Source organism: Aquarana catesbeiana, linkage group LG06 (assembly GCF_042186555.1).
Source record: "Aquarana catesbeiana isolate 2022-GZ linkage group LG06, ASM4218655v1, whole genome shotgun sequence".
Classification (NCBI taxonomy): domain Eukaryota; kingdom Metazoa; phylum Chordata; class Amphibia; order Anura; family Ranidae; genus Aquarana; species Aquarana catesbeiana.
In genome coordinates, this window is record NC_133329.1 from 315,743,066 (window position 1) to 315,762,294 (window position 19,229).

Here is a 19,229-nt window from a genome sequence, read left to right on the forward strand (position 1 = left end):
ATGAGTCCGTGAAAAGATTTAAAGTCCACAGTGTATATAAAAGAAATTGAAGATCCTAATCACCGCATTGGCATCCAACATAATGGGTAAAAACTGACACCAGTGCAGTAAAGCCACCACCAAGACAGATGTAAGCTTATTGGGTGGTTTGAACTCAAAATAACATACGTTCTATGAGTCAAACAGGCTTATGTTATCAACCGACAACCAGGAAGGAATCTTAGAAATCCTCTGTAATACGAACCCAGGGCATCCCGAAAATCATAAGAAATCGCTCTCCATACTCATCTACTGTTTTCATGTCACCTCTTCCACCTTTCCGTTCTTCCTCTGATCTATCTTTCACCTTCCTTCTTCCTGCCCCCTAGGCAAATGCAGTGTAAGATATGTTGCAAGATCGCTATTTTATTCCCTAGGGTCTCTGCTAAAAATATATAATGTTTGGGGGTTCTAAGTAATTTTCTAGCAAAAAATACTGATTTTAACTTGTAAACAACAAATGTCAGAAAAAGAGCTCACGTATGGTGTCTGCTCCGGCCCCTGCTGATCAAACGGGGATCGGGAATTTTTTTTGTTTTTTTTTAATGCTGCAAAGATTGTACACCCTGAAAGAAAGAGCCACTCTGTGCCCCCGGGATCCCTGCTGAATTGACGGAACCATAGCCCGTATAGGAGGGCTCCCTCTATTCCGACAGTCTCACTACAATGCATTATAATCAGTTGGAAATGTGCGCTCCGGTTCTCCACAATCTCCCACATCAGATGTAAACAACAACAGCCCGAGTTCTACAGGTTGTGATACACCGAGCGATCAACGCCTCATTGGCTCAAAGCTAACAGCCCCGCCCCTCTGTCACTACCACAGTGTCTCTGATTGGCTTGTCTTTGCTCTGCTCATGTCAGCTTACCATGAGCAGACGGCGCACTTCATTCTGGGAGATGTTGTCCTCTCTGCATCCTGGGACCTGTATACTTGTGCTTTAAAAACGACAACTCCCAGAAGTCTCTGCGCCCAGAGGCAATCCCTCTTTATCAAAAGTGCTGCACCAGTGATCAGAGAGAGACAGCACAGCTATGAATGAGGGGACGTGAGTACTATAGATTTGTGTATCTATGTGCTAATTTTGGTTTGTTGAATTAACTTTTTTTTCCGGTGTACAGAAACTGCACGTCTAATAATAAAATGCAGGCTTTTTAGTACAGAACACAGCTCCTTTCTTTCATGGAATACTAGTATTAATGAATTCAACTTATACATTAAATAGTGTGTAACATGCAGGCTGAGAAATAATAAATATGTACATTGACATGTACTGGAAGTCACTGAAAACCTGCCTGGTTAGTTCATTAGACTCTTAAAGTGGTACACATCCCCAAAACTAAAATGTAATACATTGCAGAATACCAATGCACGTACAATTAAAGCGGAGTTCCACTCCTTTTTCAGTTTATTAAAAGTCAGCAGCTACAAAAAGTGTAGCTGCTGACTTTTAATAAAGTCCAACCTGTCCAACGGTCCAGCGATGCGGCCGCCCGAAGCCTCGCTACTCTCCCCCGCCTCTCCGTGGAGCCGACATTGCTTCTGTGGACACCCGACCGTGACAGCTTGCGGCTTCACAGCCAGATGCGCACTGCGCATGCGTGAGTCGCGGTGCACTTTCCTAGTGGGCAGGCAATTTTCTGGGGCCTGTGACGTGTCCTAGAAGATTGCAAAGAGGGAGGGGCTGCCTAGGGGGAGAAGACGAGTCGCCTAGGCGGCGAGAAGACAGAAGGAGGATGTGGGACAGGAAGTACCTGTCAAAACCAGGTACCCACTCCCTTCCCCAAAAAAAAATATATACATGCCATATGTGGCATGTAAGGGGGCGAGGAGTGCTTAAAGCAGAAGTTCCACTTTTGGGTGGAACTCCATTTGTGCCACAATGGACTTGGGCACTGGAAAATTTCCAAGTTACCTTTTATTGAGATTTTTCAAAAGAAAAAAACTTGTACATACTCGCATCAGAGAGAACAATCAGCTAATATTGTTACAGTGGAAGAGTATCGGTTAGTAAGCCCCCGTTCACATCCGAGCAATTTGACATGTCAAATCGCAACCTATTGCCGGAAATGGCACTGTCCAAATTGGTGCGACACCAATTTCCAAAAGTAGTTTTTGCACTACTTTTGGCGACTTTGGGGGCGATTTCAATTGACAGCTGTGCTTGAACCCGCACAGATGTCTTTCAAATTGCCCCCCAACTCGCACTGACATGTGAGTCTGAAATTGTGCGAGTTCAGCTGAACGCCTTCAGTGTGACTGAGGGCTTATAGTCATACTGTATATCTACCATATCAAGGAAATTATTGTTTTTTATAGCATAAAAAGGTATACCACCAACATCTGGTGATAATTCCAACATTGCTCTCTATATATTGTTCCTTCTACATAACCGTACAAATTAAAGTTTTGGGTACTGGAGGGAGAGAAAAAAGGAAAAATTTGCAGTAACAAAATTAATAGAAAAAGAACGGGTGCGTCTGGCTCTAAACATATAACATTAGATATAGCAGTGAAGCGAGACAGCTCCAGATGTAACAAAGATTCCGTGATAAAGGACAACTTTATTATGAAAAGATTTCAAAATGACTAGTACTTTGGGGCACTGGAAATTTTGACGAAAGGCTTCTTTATCCCCTTTGTTCATCATTCATAGAGTATATTATACCCCATTGAAGCTTTATACTTGGAGGAGGGGGTGACATCTCCACAGTGCTCCAGATGTACTACAGCTTCAGGTTCTCTCCTACACATGCTATGACGTTGTCCCAAGCTCCATCATTACTGGGAGTCTATCTTCTTGATCCTTAATTTCCTCTGCTCTACCCGGGTATCAATGGATACAAAAATTGCTATTTTAGGATTAATGCCTGAAAATATTCTTCATGCTGAATCGCATTGTAGATACGTTCTATATTATAGCTATAGATATATAGATATATATTTAGCTCATAAACATATCCTACAGAAGTGGATTTCACCTTCCCCTCCTACGTACGATCAGTGGCGTGACATGCTTGATCTTACTCTGTGGATAGAGAGGTGTTAATATATAAACACAGAGGGTGCCCTAAGAAATTTTAAAAAATCTGGTTGTTATGGCTAGAATTGAATGAATCCACATATTCATCCATACCTCAGGGGTTGGACGTTGTAGGTTAGTAACTTACTTACCTTTATGCCAAGGGTGACCATGCACTAAAATATTGTCATAACAAATGCACTATAACAGTAATACCAGTAGTGCTCTTTCCTCAGTCTATAGGGTGATGTACACTGAGTGGGGCATGGGCGTCCGCAGCAGGGGGCAAGGGGGGCCAAGTGCCCCCCCCCTGGAATCGGCAATGTGACAGTGCGGGCAGTGCCGGCTAAACTGTGCTCGATGGCAGATGAAAATGCACATCAGTACACAGTCACAGATCACTACCCAAGTCAGACCTAAAGTGTCCTTGCAGAGCTGCAGCGGGGTGCCGAGTGCTGGAACACTCCCTGCGCTCCTACACTCAGCTGAGAAGACATCAGTTACACTTCTCTGTCAGGAGGAGAGAACTCCGCCCCACAGATCATTTCTAGTTCCCGCCTCTGACATGATGTAATTCAGAGGCCGGGATAGAAAGAGAGAGAGGCACCGTGAGGGAGCGTGCATGTTGCTGGAATTAGGTAAGTGAGCAATGGCAGACAGAGAGGAATATATGTTGCTTAACAGTGTAATGTTGCAGTGACGCTTTTCCAGTGCACTGGACTGGTTAATGTCTTGGGAGCTGTGGTGGGTTTTGTGATTGGGGGTTAATTAAGCCATTAGCCAGTATCATGCAGCATGAAGGGGTTAATGTACTGACACTGGCCACAAAAGCACAAGACGTTTATGAACACTGCCATTGATCTCTAATGCATTAGTGGCCAGTAGCAGTTAATTAACCCCTTTGTGCTGCATTAGTGGTTAGTGTCAGTGTTAACCTATTCCTGCTGCAATACAAAGGGGTAATTATTAACACTGCCACTGGCCACTACTGCATTAGTGATAAATAGCAGTGTTCATTAACCCCTTGAGTTGAATTAGTGGCCACTGTCAGTGTCAATTAGTTCCTTCATGCTGCATGGTTTTAAATTAGCATATCACCACTGACTATCTATGCTGGGGCTAATATTGCAGCTACTGCACCAACGCTGGGGATTATTATTGCAGAAACTGACACCAATACTGGGGATTATTATTGCAGAAACTGACACCAATACTGGGGATTATTATTGCAGAAACTGACACCAATACTGGGGATTATTATTGCAGAAACAAAATGTGCCAAATGTGGCAGTGGAAGGGGGAGGATTATCACGCTTTATGTAATAATGACTAAGCCCCTCCCCTTCATGACATTATTGAAAAGGGGCGGAGCATTGGTGACCTTAAAATGATGCCCCCCCTGAAAAAAGTTCTGCGGACTCCCAGTGGGGGTTATTTTTTGTATCTGATGACTCATGTTTGTGTTTACACAATCTGAGTCTTATAATGTTCTGTAAAGGGTTAATTTTTCTGTTACTGGTTTGTCTCAATGCAGGCTCTGTGATATGTGCATTACTTGTTCCGAATGACAAAATTGTATGCTGTGACAGCTGTATCAGATGGTTTTGTATTTTGTTTTTTATCTTTATTGTTATTGAAAAAAAAAGTTTAATTAAAAATGACTTAATTCAAAAATGTAAGTGCCACAGCAGGTTTTTCTTTGTTTTTTTTTTTATGGGAGGCCATAGTTCTACCTAAAAAGAAAAAAACCCCAAAAAAACAGAAATTCTGTCAGACCTTTTTTTTTGCACATGTTAAAAAATAAATGTATGGTTGTTCTCTCCAACACAGATATTTGTTTTCAAAAACAATATTGCAGATTAAATATTTTAAAACAATTTTTTCTACTTTATATTGTACCATCAGGTGCCTGCGGAGAAGGGGGGGCCCTTATAAGACTGAGCCCGCAACAGATCTCACACGCTGGCGCCTCAATTGCAAAGAGGGCAGGCAAACCTGGAGCTATGTGGAAGAAGAAGACCGACCACAAAGTGTACTGGAGGCACATTCTGTAGGACTGACTACGGTAAATAAGAAAACTCAACCATAAAACTAAACATAGGGGAGTTTTACTAATACTGGAGCACTAAGAATCTGGTGCAGCTGTGCATGGTAGCCAATCAGCTTTTAACTTCAGCTTGTCCAAATAAGGTTTGACAATAAAACCTGGAAGCTGATTGGTTTCTATGCAGAGATGCACCAGATTTAGCATGCTCCAGTTTTAGTAAATCCCTCCAATTACATAGTGTACTGTATGGTACCTGGATGTATTGGCTCTCCTGAACATGAGGAGGGGACTTTGGGGACTGTAGCTCCACTATTTAAAGGCTAACCCCATCTTTTGCCAAAAAATAATAAATGCACTTACAGTGGGGACGGAAAGTATTCAGACCCCCTTAAATTTTTCACTCTTTGTTATATTGCAGCCATTTGCTAAAATCATTTAAGTTCATTTTTTTTCCTCATTAATGTACACACAGCACCCCATATTGACAGAAAAACACAGAATTGTTGACATTTTTGCAGATTTATTAAAAAAGTAAAACTGAAATATCACATGGTCCTAAGTATTCAGACCCTTTGCTCAGTATTTAATAGAAGCACCCTTTTGATCTAATACAGCCATGAGTCTTTTTGGGAAAGATGCAACAAGTTTTTCACACCTGGATTTGGGGATCCTCTGCCATTCCTCCTTGCAGATCCTCTCCAGTTCTGTCAGGTTGGATTGTAAACGTTGGTGGACAGCCATTTTTAGGTCTCTCCAGAGATGCTCAATTGGGTTTAAGTCAGGGCTCTGGCTGAGCCATTCAAGAACTGTCATGGAGTTCTTGTGAAGCCACTCCTTTCTTATTTTAGCTGTGTGCTTAGGGTCATTGTCTTGTCTTGCTGGAAGGTAAACCTTCGGCCCAGTCTGAGGTCCTGAGCACTCTGGAGAAAGTTTTCGTCCAGGATATACCTGTACATGGCCGCATTCATCTTTCCCTCGATTGCAACCAGTCGTCCTGTTCCTGCAGCTGAAAAACACCCCCACAGCATGATTCTGCCACCACCATGCTTCACTGTTGGGACTGTATTGGACAGGTGATGAGCAGTGCCTGGTTTTCTCCACACATACCGCTTAGAATTAAGGCCAAAAAGTTCTATCTTGGTCTCATCAGACCAGAGAATCTTATTTCTCACCATCTTGGAGTCCTTCAGGTGTTTTTTAGCAAACTCCAATGGCTTTCATGTGTCTTGCACTGAGGAGAGGCTTCTATTGGGCCACTCTGCCATAAAGCCCTGACTGGTGGAGGGCTGCAGTGATGGTTGACTTCCTACAACTTTCTCCCATCTCTGGAGCTCAGCCACAGTGATCTTTGGGTTCTTCTTTACCTCCCTCACCAAGGCTCTTCTCCCCCGATACCTCAGTTTGGCCAGCTCTAGGATGGGTTCTGGTCATCCCAAACGTCTTCCATTTAAGGATTATGGAGGCCACTGTGCTCTTAGGAACCTTAAGTGCAGCATAAATTTTTTTGTAACCTTGGCCAGATCTGTGCCTTGCCACAGTTCTGTCTCTGAGCTCTTCAGGCAGTTCCTTTGACCTCATGATTCTCATTTGCCCTGACATGCACTGTGAGCTGTAAGGTCTTATATAGACAGGTGTGTGGCTTTCCTAATCAAGTCCAATCAGTATAATCAAAAACAGCTGGACTTAAATGAAGGTGTAGAACCATCTCAAAGATGATCAGAAGAAATGGACAGCACCTGAGTTAAATATATGAGTGTCACAACAAAGGGTCTGAATACTTAGGACCATGTGATATTTCAGTTTTTCTTTTTTAATAAATCTGCAAAAATAGCAACAATTCTGTGTTTTTCTGTCAATATGGGGTGCTGTGTGTACATCAATGAGGAAAAAAAATGAACTTAAATGATTTTAGCAAATGGCTGCAATATAACAAAGAGTGACAGATCCAAGCCAAATTCAAATAAGCACAGGAACCGGCGGGGAGAAGAACCTGGATTCTGTAAGAGGGAAGGGGTTGGGTGGCTGCAGGCTATGGCCGTGTTTCATGTTACAAATATAGCTGTAACACAAAGCATAGTCATAAAGATGGACTTAGGTGTCAGTTTATCAAGCAGTTACGGAGTCCTCCAGCATTCTCAGAGGAGATCGCTCTCCTCTAAGTGCCTGTTTATGAACCAGTGTAGATCGCTTCTCCTTTTGAGGAGTGAAGCAATCTACAAATGCTTCAAGCTGTGGAGAATACCTCCTGTTACTGTAATCTTGCAAGATATATATATATATATATATATATATATATATATATATATATATATATATATATATATATATATATATATATATATATATATATATTGTGGGGGTTTGTGAAAGGCAGGTGGGGAGGCTTTTTTACTGTCTTGGGGGGTCTGATTGAGGAAGAAGGAAGTCAATATTTTCCTCCTTCCTCCTCAGTTCTCTGGCAATTCTCTCTTCTCTCCCTGATTCTCCACCTCTGGGTTAGAGAATTTGGGAGGGAGAATTTTCACAGGGATCGTCAGTGAAGTGCTGAGATCGCACCTTCATAAACTGTCCGTTTCTGTGTCAGTCAGTGACAGATTTTCTGTGTGCTGAGATGATCAGACTCCTCTGATCATCTCCGTTTTATAAACTGATAATGATCTGAGATGAGCTGCGATCATCGGGGTTGCAGCTCATCTCGGTTTCATAAACGTACACTTTAGTCGTGAGAGAAACATGCAGGCTGCCATTTTTTATCCTTTTTTTTTCTAGTTGTTTCTCTATGATGCTGATGCTTTGCACGTACTACTTTCTGAATCACTTGTTTCTGACACTGGATACCTGTTTTGGGTGTGTACCTCAGAAGTACTGAAGCCAGAGACAGCCGGGCAATGATCATTTTCAGAATAAGAACATAAGTGAAAGATTCAGTACCTCATATCCTATATGTTAACCCTTGCTGCCTATTTACTGCAGCTACTAAGAAATGTCCCCTGTCTGTGTGCTTTTTAGTGCTGCTTGTGTGTATGAGGTAAATAATGTGTATTGTTTTACACAGAGTGAGTTTCTGAAGGAATTGCCAAAGGCCCTTACAGCCCAGGATGGAGCTGAAAATGGAATGACATTTTATTCTGCTTTACAAGCTGAAGATGGACATTGGGCTGGTGACTATGGAGGACCTCTTTTCTTAATGCCAGGTAGATATTTCCAGCATTTTTTTAACTTGATCTCAGTCTACCTTTGATTCTGTACACATAAAGTAAATATATGGTGTTTTCTCAGGTCTCTTGATTGCATGTCATGTAACTCAAACTTCACTACCTGAGACAACAAAGAAGGAGATGGTGCGCTACCTCCGCTCTGTGCAGCTTCCAGATGGTGGATGGGGCCTGTAAGTTGACAACATACTTACCGTGTTTCTCTGAAAATAAGCCTGGGTCTTGTATTAATTTTGGCAACAAAAGACACAGTAGGGCTTATTTTCGGGGTAGGTCTTACCATGTAATTTGCTGTCTTCTCTCCCCCTCTCTCTCCCTGCCTGACAGGAATCCCCAGTGTGAACCGAGGTAAAATGCTTGTAAATCCTATAATCCACTCTATTGCAGTAGTATATAATGTACAATGTGTGTGTTTCTATAATATAATTGTGCCAAATACCTTCGTTATAGCGCCGTTCTGCTCTTCTGTGACCCGCCGGAGCTCTTTTCCCCGCATTTATATTACAGAAATACACACACATTGTACATTATATACTACTGTAATAGAGTGGATTATAGGATTTCACAAGTATTTTAAACTAGGGCTTATTTTTGGGATAGGGCTTATATTGCAGCACTCCTGGAAAATAATGCTAGGTCTTATTTTCGGGGTAGGTTTTATTTTCAGGGAAACATGGTGATAATATAGGATTATTGTCCTCCTCCTCACACAATACCTGTCAGAGTGTGTATTTTCTGCACTATAGATGTGACAGAGGCTAACCAATATGTTTACAGTGCCATGTCACAGGTGATCATACACTCATAGAATTTTCTTAGAATATTTGTTTGATTTTTTAATCACTAGTGGAGTCAAACTGTTGATCGTCACTCGTAGTGATGAGAAAGTTCAAGATTGAACATTTTGCATGAACAAATTTCTAACAGTGTATGTGGTTTTCATGGGGGAAATCCCATTCATACCTAAATTGAATGTTTAAAACAAATGCAATTTTGAAGTACCGATACTTTTCAATTACATTTGTTAAGTCTCTGTTGACATTATTGAATGTGCTCACAAGATTTTTCATATGAACATTTGACCGAAAATCTACCAGTATATGATCCACTTTAGGAAGATGATCCTATCGGTTAGCCTAGGTTAACAGCTCTGTGTTTTGTGCGTTTGCCCAGGAAACACGCTGTACCTGCGTGAAATGTGGGGAAAAAAATCTCAGACCCTTTAACCAAAATGCACCTGCAGGGCAGCCGCATGGACTATATGGTTTCCCACACCCAAAAACACACTGTATTTTCTGATGTGGGGGTGCCATTAAGAATTAATGACACTCTCGCTTGTCTGCTAAAGAGTAGATCGTTTTGTCTGTGACCCATATAAGAGGGAACCTAGTCATACAGTGTATACTGCTTTTTTTTACAAATAATGGTCAGTTTAAAGGAAATTGTTGAGTGCACATTCTGATACTCTTATCCTCATACGTGATTTACTATTTATTAAGTCACTAACGTAGCACAAGCATGCATACCCTCAAGTTCAAATATCTCCTAGGTCAGAAAATCATTAATAGTGAAGGCAACATGAGAATAATGATCACAAAGCTTTCACCTTTAAAAGCAACTTAGTGGTGGTATCTTCTGTCCTGACAGGTTCTGTCCTGACAGATTCCCCTATCCATATCTGGCAGAACTGAAGCACAAATAAGAAAAAAACATAATATTTCCAGCTTAAGGCTGGCCATAGGTGATTTGTTTTCTATTTTAGATCAGTGAGAGGGCTGATTGAAAAAAATATGAACAGATTCTCCCATCCACACAAGTGAGGTGGATGGAGGAATCCTCCCAGATGTCCTAATATATTCTGACAGCAGGTACTCTTGCACTGTCGGAATACACCAATCAGCTCTGCAGCCGCTGATCGAATGAAAGTTTTACAACAGTCCCATTTGATAGAAGTCAGTTATAAGATTGTGAACGGGAATGGCTATAGATGGATAGAAACGTGTCTAGTACCTGCTGAACCAGTCAATGGCCAGCTTAAGGGTTTACACACACTTTAAAAGATGGCTAAAATCTTTTTTTTTTTCGCATGTCACTGAGTGTTATGAAACTTTTTCTTCTGACTGAGGATCTCTAGTAATAAATGATGTGCAATTCAGGCATGTTGAAGATAAAAGCACGGTCTTTGGCACAGCTCTCAGTTATACCTCCTTACGTCTGCTGGGAGTTTCACAGGATGACCCAGATCTGACCCGGGCCAGGAACAATCTTCACAGTAAAGGTAAATTTTTTTATATACAGAAAATTGTCTTCTTCCCTTAACAATTACCTCATTTTTGCAGCTTAGAACATTTTTTAAGTTCATTTGACCTTGCAAGTAGAGGTCTCATTTATCTTCCATGAACCTCCTGCATCAATGTAGAGGTCTCTTGCAGTTTCTCAGTTTAAGTGGAACTGGCCAGGTGATCATATATAGCACCAAAGTGCAGCCTGTCCTGTCTTACATAATGGTACTCTATGATAAAAGCTGCTTGAAAGGGGATTCCTCCTGAAGCACTGAAATAATTTTGGAAGGCTTTATTGAGAAAAATACTCAAGCTGCCATCACCTTTTGAAAACCCTAGTTTTCAGGCTGTTCCCGTTGATTTGATAATTCGATCCACATTATAGAGCAAGTATACAAAATAGGAGTTTTGCCTTTACTCTTCACTTGCTGCATGTCTGTGATTTAAAATGCACTAAATATGGAGGTAGCCTCACAGCTCACAGTTATAATCCTGGTTAGGGTTAACTCTGACCAGAGCAGTCTGGAAATGGTTATGTTAAAGTTAAATCTGATTATATTTTGCCTTCCCTGATTCCTACTTTCCCTCCTTATCAAAACATTAATGATTTTTTTTTTTAAATAAAACCTTTATATTTTCATTACATTTATTATTTTAGGCTGGGTTCACACTGTTGCGATTTGGATGTGGATTTCCCGGCATCCAATTCGCATAGTAGGAGATTGTGACCGGCTCTCTATGGAGCCGTTGCACACATCTCCGCAGTGGCTCTGATGCGAATTGCACAGGAGTCCTGTGCGTCTTTGGTCCATTTCAGGTCAGAATTCAGACAAAAATCCTGGCTGAAATCAGACTTGAAACAGTGAATGGGAGCGCACCGGACTCCTGCTGTGAGCTGGAGCTTGCTGCAGTGTGAACCCAGCCTTAGTCTCAGCGATGTCATCACTGGGTTACCCCACAATACTCTGCCATACCCCACAATACTCTGCCATACCCCACAATACTCTGCCATACCCCACAATACCCCACAATACTCTGCCATACCCCACAATACCCCACAATACTCTGCCATACCCCACAATACCCCGCAATACCCCACAACACTCTGCCATACCCCGCAATACCCCACAATAATCTGCCATACCCCGCAATACCCCACAATACTCTGCCATACCCCGCAATACCCCACAATACTCTGCCATACTCCACAATACTCTGCCATACCCCACAATACCCCACAATACTCTGCAATACCCCACAATACTCTGCAATACCCCACAATACTCTGCAAAACCCACAATGCTCTGCAATACTCTGCACTACTCCGCAACACCCCACAATACTCTGCAATACCCCGCATTACCCCACAATACTCCGCAACACCCCACAATATTCTGCAATACTCCACAATACTCTGCAATATCCTGCAATACCCCGCAATACTCTGCACTACTCCGCAACACCCCACAACACCCCGCAATACTCTGCACTACTCTGTACTACTCCGCAACACCCTGCAATACTCTGCAACACAACGCAATACCCAGTCATACTCTGCAATACCCAGCCATACTCTGCAATACCCAGCCATACCCAGTCATACTCGGCGATACCCAGCCATGCGCAGCCATACCCTGCCATACGCAGCCATGCTCAGCCATATTCAGCTGTACTTGGCATCTGTATGTGGCCAGGCTGTGGAAGTCTCACACATGTGGTATCGCCGTACTCAGGGGGAGTAGGAGAATCTATTTTGGGGTGTCATTTTTGGTATGTATATGCTATGTGTTAGAAATATTGTATAAATGGACAACTTTGTGTTAAAAAAAAAAAATGTGTTTTAACCACTTCACTCCCGCCGGCCGTCATATGACATCCTTGACTTTGTGCGGGGATATCTGAATGATGGGTGCAGCTACAGGCATCATTCAGATATCAGCTTTTTCAGCCGGCGATTCCCTACACCATAGGAATGATCATAGCGGCTGTTCCACTGCTTGATCGTTCTTATGGGAGGCGAGAGGGGACCGCCGCCCTCCGATGCTTCTACCGTCTCACCGCTACGATCGAAGCCAGGATCGTTTTTTTTTTTTTTTTTTTATTATTTCAGGCTTCCCAGCCTAGAGGTGAGATGTGGGGTCTTATTGACCCCATATCTCACTGTTAAGAGGACCTGTCATGCCATATTCCTATTACAAGGGATGTTTACTGTATTTATTGGCGTATAACACTCACTTTTTCACCAAGAAAACCAGGTGCAAATAGTGTGTGCGTGTTATACGCCAATACTTCAATTTTAGCTGCCTCGGAGGGGACAGGGAGGGGGCAGGACAAGCACCATCAGATTACATACAGTGAGAATCTCCTGTTTACTTGGCGTCCTCTGTAATAGGAAGTCCCGTCTCCTGGGCCACCATTGGACCACTGTTCTGTCTATCATAGGAAATTCTCACTGTATGTAATCTGTCGGTGCTCGTATCACCCCCCTCCCTTTCCCCTCTAGGCTGTAGATGGGCATCGATCAGACAGCACTGATGGCAATGGTGAGGCTGCTGCATTGAAGGCATTGGTGAAGCTGCTGCATTGATGGCAATGGTGAGGCTGCTGCATTGATGGCAATGGTGAGGCTGCTGCATTGAAGGCATTGGTGAAGCGGATGCATTGATGGCAATGATGAGGCTGCTGCATTGATGGCAATGGTGAGGCTGCAGATGGGCATTGATCAGGCTGCATTGATGGCAATGGTGAGGCTGCAGATGGGCATTGATCAGGCTGCATTGATGGCACTGGTGAGCCTACAGATGGGCACTGACCCTTATTTTGTTCCTTATTTAAAATGTAAGATTTTTTTCCTGAAACTTCCCTCTTAAAATGAATGTGCGTGTTATACCCCTGTGCGTGTTATACGCCGATAAATACGGTACATTAATTGTAATAGGAATAAAAGTGATCAAAAAAAATTTTTTTGGGAAAAAAGTGTCAAACTAAAATAAATAAAGTAAAATGAACAATGAAAAAAAAAAAAAAATTTTTTTAATGTGCCCCTGTCCGTGTGCTCGCATGCAGAAGCGAATGCACACGTAAGTCCCGCCCACATATGAAAACGGTGTTCAAACCACACATGTGAGGTATCGGTGCGAACGTTAGAGCAAGAGAAATAATTTTGGCCCTAGACCTCCTCTGTAACTCAAAACATGTAACCAGTAAAAAATTTTAAAGCGTCGCCTATGGGGATTTTTAAGTAGCGAAGTTTGGCGCCATTCCACAAGCGTGTGCAATTTTGAAAGGTGACATGTTGGGTATCTATTTACTCGGTGTAACTTCATCTTTCACATTATGCAAAAACATTGGGCCAACTTTACTGTTTTTGTTTTTTTTTAAAGCACAAAACTGTTTTTTTTCCCAAAAAAAAGCGTTCAAAAAATTGCTGCGCAAATACCGTGCAAGATAAAAAGTTGCAACAACTGCCATTGTATTCTCTAGGGTCTTTGCTAAAAAAACATATATAATGTTTTGGGGCTCTATGTAATTTTCTAGCAAATAAATGATGATTTTTACATGTAGGAGAGAAATGTCAGAATTGGCCTGGGTGCTCCTAGAATGCCTGATGGTGCTCCCCTGCATGTTGGGCCTCTGTATGTGGCCACGCTGTGTAAAAGTCTCACACATGTGGTATCGCCATACTCAGGAGTAATAACAGAATGTGTTTTGGGGTGTAATTTGTGGTATGCATATGCGGTGTGTGAGAAATAACCTGCTAATATGACATTTTTGTGGAAAAAAAAAAAAGAAAAAAAAAAATCTTGATTTTGCAAAGAATCGTGGGAAAAAATGACAACTTCAAAAAACTCACCATGCCTCTTACTAAATACCTTGGAATGTCTTCTTTCCAAAAAGGGGTCATTTGGGGGGTATTTGTACTTTTCTGGCATGTTAGGGTCTCAAGAATATAGATAGGCCGTCAGTAATTCAGGTGTGATCAATTTTCAGATATTGGCACCATAGCTTTTGGACTGTATAACTTTCACAAAGACCAAATAATTTACACCGATTTGTACTTATTTTTACCAAAGATATGTAGCAGTATAAATTTTACCCAAAATTTATGAAGAAAAATTACTAAATTTGCTAAATTTTTTAACAGAAACAAAGAAAATTTAAGTTTTTTACCGAATTTTCAGTCTTTTTTCTTTTATAGCGCAAAAAATAAAAAACCCAACGGTGATTAAATACCACCAAAAGAAAGCTCTATATGTGTGAAAAAAAGGACAAAAATTTCATATGGGTACAAAGTTGCATGACTGAGTAATTGTCATTCAAAATGTGAGAGCACCGAAAGCTGAAAATTGGTCTGGTTAGGAAGGGGGTTTAAGTGCCCAGTTGTCAAGTGGTTAAACCTTTAATTTCTAGACAGCTGGATTTATAAGTTAGAGTAATAGCAATCACAATTTCCTTTTTCTCGCTTTATGTACTTTCCCATAGGGAAATAGGTAGCCTGCCAATGCTGCCTGCTTGAAAATGCTAGTTGCCTGGCTGTTATGTTGGCCCACTTGCTTTAATACTTCCTGAGCCGCTGATCTGGAACAAACATGCAGATCAGGAAAGTCAGATGTCACTATCAGTGATTGGAGACAGTCACTTCACTCCAGAGTATTGAAGCAAGAGGGTCAGCATGGCAGCCAGGTAACAAGAATTTCCAGAATAAGAAGACAGAAGCCACCCTGTTTTTCTTGAGAAAGCTTAATTTAAAAGTCTTTTAGGCATATCTAAATGTACATACCAGGGTGATTCTATATGGGCAAGTTTGTCATTGCAAATGAGTGATAACATTACCAAATACTTTACTAAAGTCCATCTCGGCAAAAATGTATTGACTATGCACTTTCAGCCTTGGATTAGAGAATTAAGCCCCATACACACTATTATATTTTCTGCAGATTGTTGTCTTCAGATTTACCAAAACCATATAATATGAGGTCAAACCTTAAGAGTTTCAATTTGTATGCAATCAGGCAGGCCCTTGTACTACATGGTTTTGGTAAATCTGAAGACAAAAGTCTGCAGAAAATCGAATAGTGTGTATGGGGTCTAAGCAGAAACAACCCCCTATTATCACTAGAGGACTAGGAACGGGAAACCGCTGGGAGAAAAAGCAGTACATTGCACATGGATTTGAAGGAACTAAAAAGTAAGTATATATATAAAAAAAAAACAGATTACTACTAATTCAATATGAAACCCTAGGCACAAAGAATTTGCATAGGGTTTAATTATGTTAATTATGCTTTAACAATGCAGAGCATATTTTTTTTTTAGAATAGGGGATGTTGTGTCAAAAGGCTTTAAAATGTCAGCCCAGGTCTGACAGTTTGATGGTGGATCAGATTTGTTAATTTGTGACATAATTTAAAAGAGTGTGGTAATATTAAAGATGGTGGTGCGCCTTTCTCATCTTACCCGCTCTCATCTTCCTGCCGTCACAGGTGGTGCCATTGGAATTCCATCATGGGGAAAGTTCTGGCTGGCGGTGCTCAATGTCTACAGCTGGGAGGGACTGAATACATTGTTTCCAGAGATGTGGTGAGTTATTTCTGTTCTTTTGTACGTTATGGTGTTTCTATGATTCAATATTTAGGCATTGGTTTAACATTACAAAAAGTCACTATTCCTTTTGGAGAAAGTTATTTACACGTCCTGTCAATAATATGTCACATACACATCCTATTAATCAATACAGCTGTGATAATAATGAGGTCTGTAAATTGTGGGCATAATCAAAATTCATTATCAGCATCAATTGATCAGGTGGATTAGCTGGGCAGGAACAAAAATCAAGCCTAAATTTCCCTGCCCCTAGAACACTGGAATGCATTGGCAAAGCCTGTAAAAAGCAAACCGTTTCAGCAGTCAGGAGAAGCAGATCAGATTTTAATAGCTATTTTAAAACATTTCAGTTTCCAAGCCTAATGCTGGCCATACATTATACAATTTCCTTGTACAATTTTTCTTTAGATTTACAAAAAACCATATAATATCGGGTCAAACCTAAACACTTTAAATTTGTATGCAGCCAGGCAGGCCCTTCAACTACATAGTTGAAGGTAAATCTAAAGGAAATTGAATTGGAAAATTGTATAATGTATGGCCAGTTTAAAGTGTTACTAAACACAGGTCCCTGCATTCACTACATCTGGTATCCCACAGTACATAGAACATGGAAATGCAATTATTTTAGTAAATATAAACTGCTAAATACCTTTTCTTATCAGCAGTATATAGCAGTCTTGTGACAGTATCAGTATTGTTGTATCAGTGTTCGGCTGAGTAATGACTAAAGCAGCTTGTAGGAGGAGTTTTCACTCTCCTCTGACTGTCCTATGAGGCTGCATGACCCCTGACTTTCTTTCTGGACATTGCTGATTGGCCCTGTGCTGATCACATGCAACCCCCCCCCCAAACCCCCCCCCCCTATCAATACACGTCAAACTGAGCATGTGCAGAATGCCTCCCATGTCTCTATACTATTAGCAGATGGATTGGGGACAGTAAAAGAAGGGGGGGGGATCCAAGAACGGGATCAAACAGCTTTTTTACACAATGCGGAGGATTAACCCTCCTAGGTTCCACAGTGAATATAACAAGCATGCTTTACTGCATATACAGACTGATTTTACTGATGTGGGCTTAGCAACACTTTAAGTGATTAAACATTAAGCAGGCTTTGTCCAAGCTAACAGCCCATTAGGCCAAGGTTTATTGACCTATTGTAAAATAGTTTAGCCTGCAGAAAGCAGAATACACTTTCCTGGCTAAATAGGTCTCTTTCCACGGAGAGTCAATATTTAAATATGTTTAAAAGATTCTGAGCTGATCAAAATACATGAAAAATAATAACATATTCACATGTTTCAAGAAATTACCAGCATTCTATGACCAAACACAAAGCATATTTAGGTTTGTTCAAAAGGTAATTTTATGTTACCTGATAAAATATGAGTTATTAGATCATGACATGTAGCACATTCCAAATATGACCTCATTTAGAAAAGTAACATCACATTTCAGCACTCCTATCTCCCACCCCTTAACCCATGTGCTTAAGTGAAGGGAGGGCTCAGTGACACAATATAGAAAGTCTACAAAATCTGTTGTCGTTGCAGCTGGGAACTCTCCTTTACCATCAAGCGAAAAACATCTGCGAAGAGTCTTAATCCTTGAGAGACTCAGATACATTTTATGACCATTGATTGAACTTTGCCTTAATTCAAAGAACTCAGGACTTTGTTTACTACTCTTCATTCTTAGTCCATATTCCTGACAGCGTCGTGTCATTTTACCCCTATTAGTCACAGCATCCAGTGTGATGCTCTTTTCTGTTTTCAAACTTGCACAAGAAAAGTGACAAATGGTTTGGTTAATATTGGATAGCTTTTGCGTTTTATTTAAATGTATGTATTAACATTTTCTGCATAAAGGCACAGGCAAGCAGAGAGCTATGTAGTAGCAACAAGTATTGTCTATGGTGTCTGTGCAGCTGATCCATAACTGACTTTCCATGTGTTGTTCTGCACTGTGTCCCTATGTGGAGGTTGTCCTCTTGGCAGAGATTCCAGCAGGAAGAACAGAGAAAAGCACAGGACTGACATCACTGAATCTCACCCCAAATCTCCTAACGCTAGTAGTCAGAGGCAGCAGAGACTTATGCCCCGTACACACGATCAGAAATTCCGTCAGAAAAAACTTGGATGGTTTTTCCGATGGAATTCCGCTCAAGCTTGCCTTGCATATACACGGCCACACAAAAGTTCTCTGAACTTTCGACCGTCAAGAACGCGGTGACGTACAACACTACCACGAGCCGAGGAAATGAAGTTCAATGCTTCCGAGCATGCGTCAAATTGTTTCCGAGCATGCGTGATTTTTTGCGCGTCCGAATTGCATACAGACGAACGCATTTTCGGATAGGAACTTTTTCCGACCGAAAAATAGAGAACCTGCTCTCAATCTTTTGCCGGCTGGAATTCTGCCAGCAAAAGTCCGATGGAGCATACACACGGTCGGAATTTCTGACCAAAAGCTCACATCCGACTTTTGCTGGCGGAATTTCTGATCGTGTGTACGGGGCATTAGATCTTACACTGCAGATATACAGCCATAATGCTGTAGGCACAGAAGTGCATAGACACCCTCACTTAGCAGGAAGTGCACTGCTTTTTTTGGAGGAATTTTGGAGAAAAGGTAAATTTTGCAGGGTACTGTTTAGATTCAGTTAACTAAATGTTTCTAATAACAAAGCAGAAGTTCACTTTTTGAATTCAGTTCTACTTTACTCAAGTAACGTTTTTATTATTTTTCCGTTTTTGCAGTACATTATGCAGTAACAGATGGCATTTGTAACAGTAGTACAATAATGTTGAATTCTTGTCTTTTATACAGTGTCAATAATCAAATGTCATATTCCAATATTAAGGTTTTGCAAAATGCCAGTTAAGTGTCATCGTCTTCCATTTACTATATTTACTGGCAAGTTTATAATCTTACTGTAATAGCAGAATCATAACTTAGTTATCTATGGCTATAAAGTCACAGGTATGTATAACATAAAGAGGAAGAGGTGGGTAGT

General features: G+C 41.1%; 1 protein-coding gene across 1 annotated transcript in view; it reads left to right on the forward strand.

Annotated features, from left to right (window-relative positions):
- The first annotated feature begins 980 nt into the window (after positions 1-980).
- The window catches only part of LSS (lanosterol synthase), a 70,897-nt gene continuing 52,648 nt past the window's right edge, over positions 981-19,229 (forward strand). The window contains exons 1-6 of the mRNA XM_073633703.1: positions 981-1,088; positions 4,968-5,127; positions 8,165-8,303; positions 8,389-8,497; positions 10,481-10,602; positions 16,090-16,186. Of these exons, the coding sequence (XP_073489804.1) occupies positions 1,075-1,088; positions 4,968-5,127; positions 8,165-8,303; positions 8,389-8,497; positions 10,481-10,602; positions 16,090-16,186 (641 nt within the window). The 5' untranslated portion in view covers positions 981-1,074. The remainder of the gene's footprint in view (positions 1,089-4,967; positions 5,128-8,164; positions 8,304-8,388; positions 8,498-10,480; positions 10,603-16,089; positions 16,187-19,229) is intronic.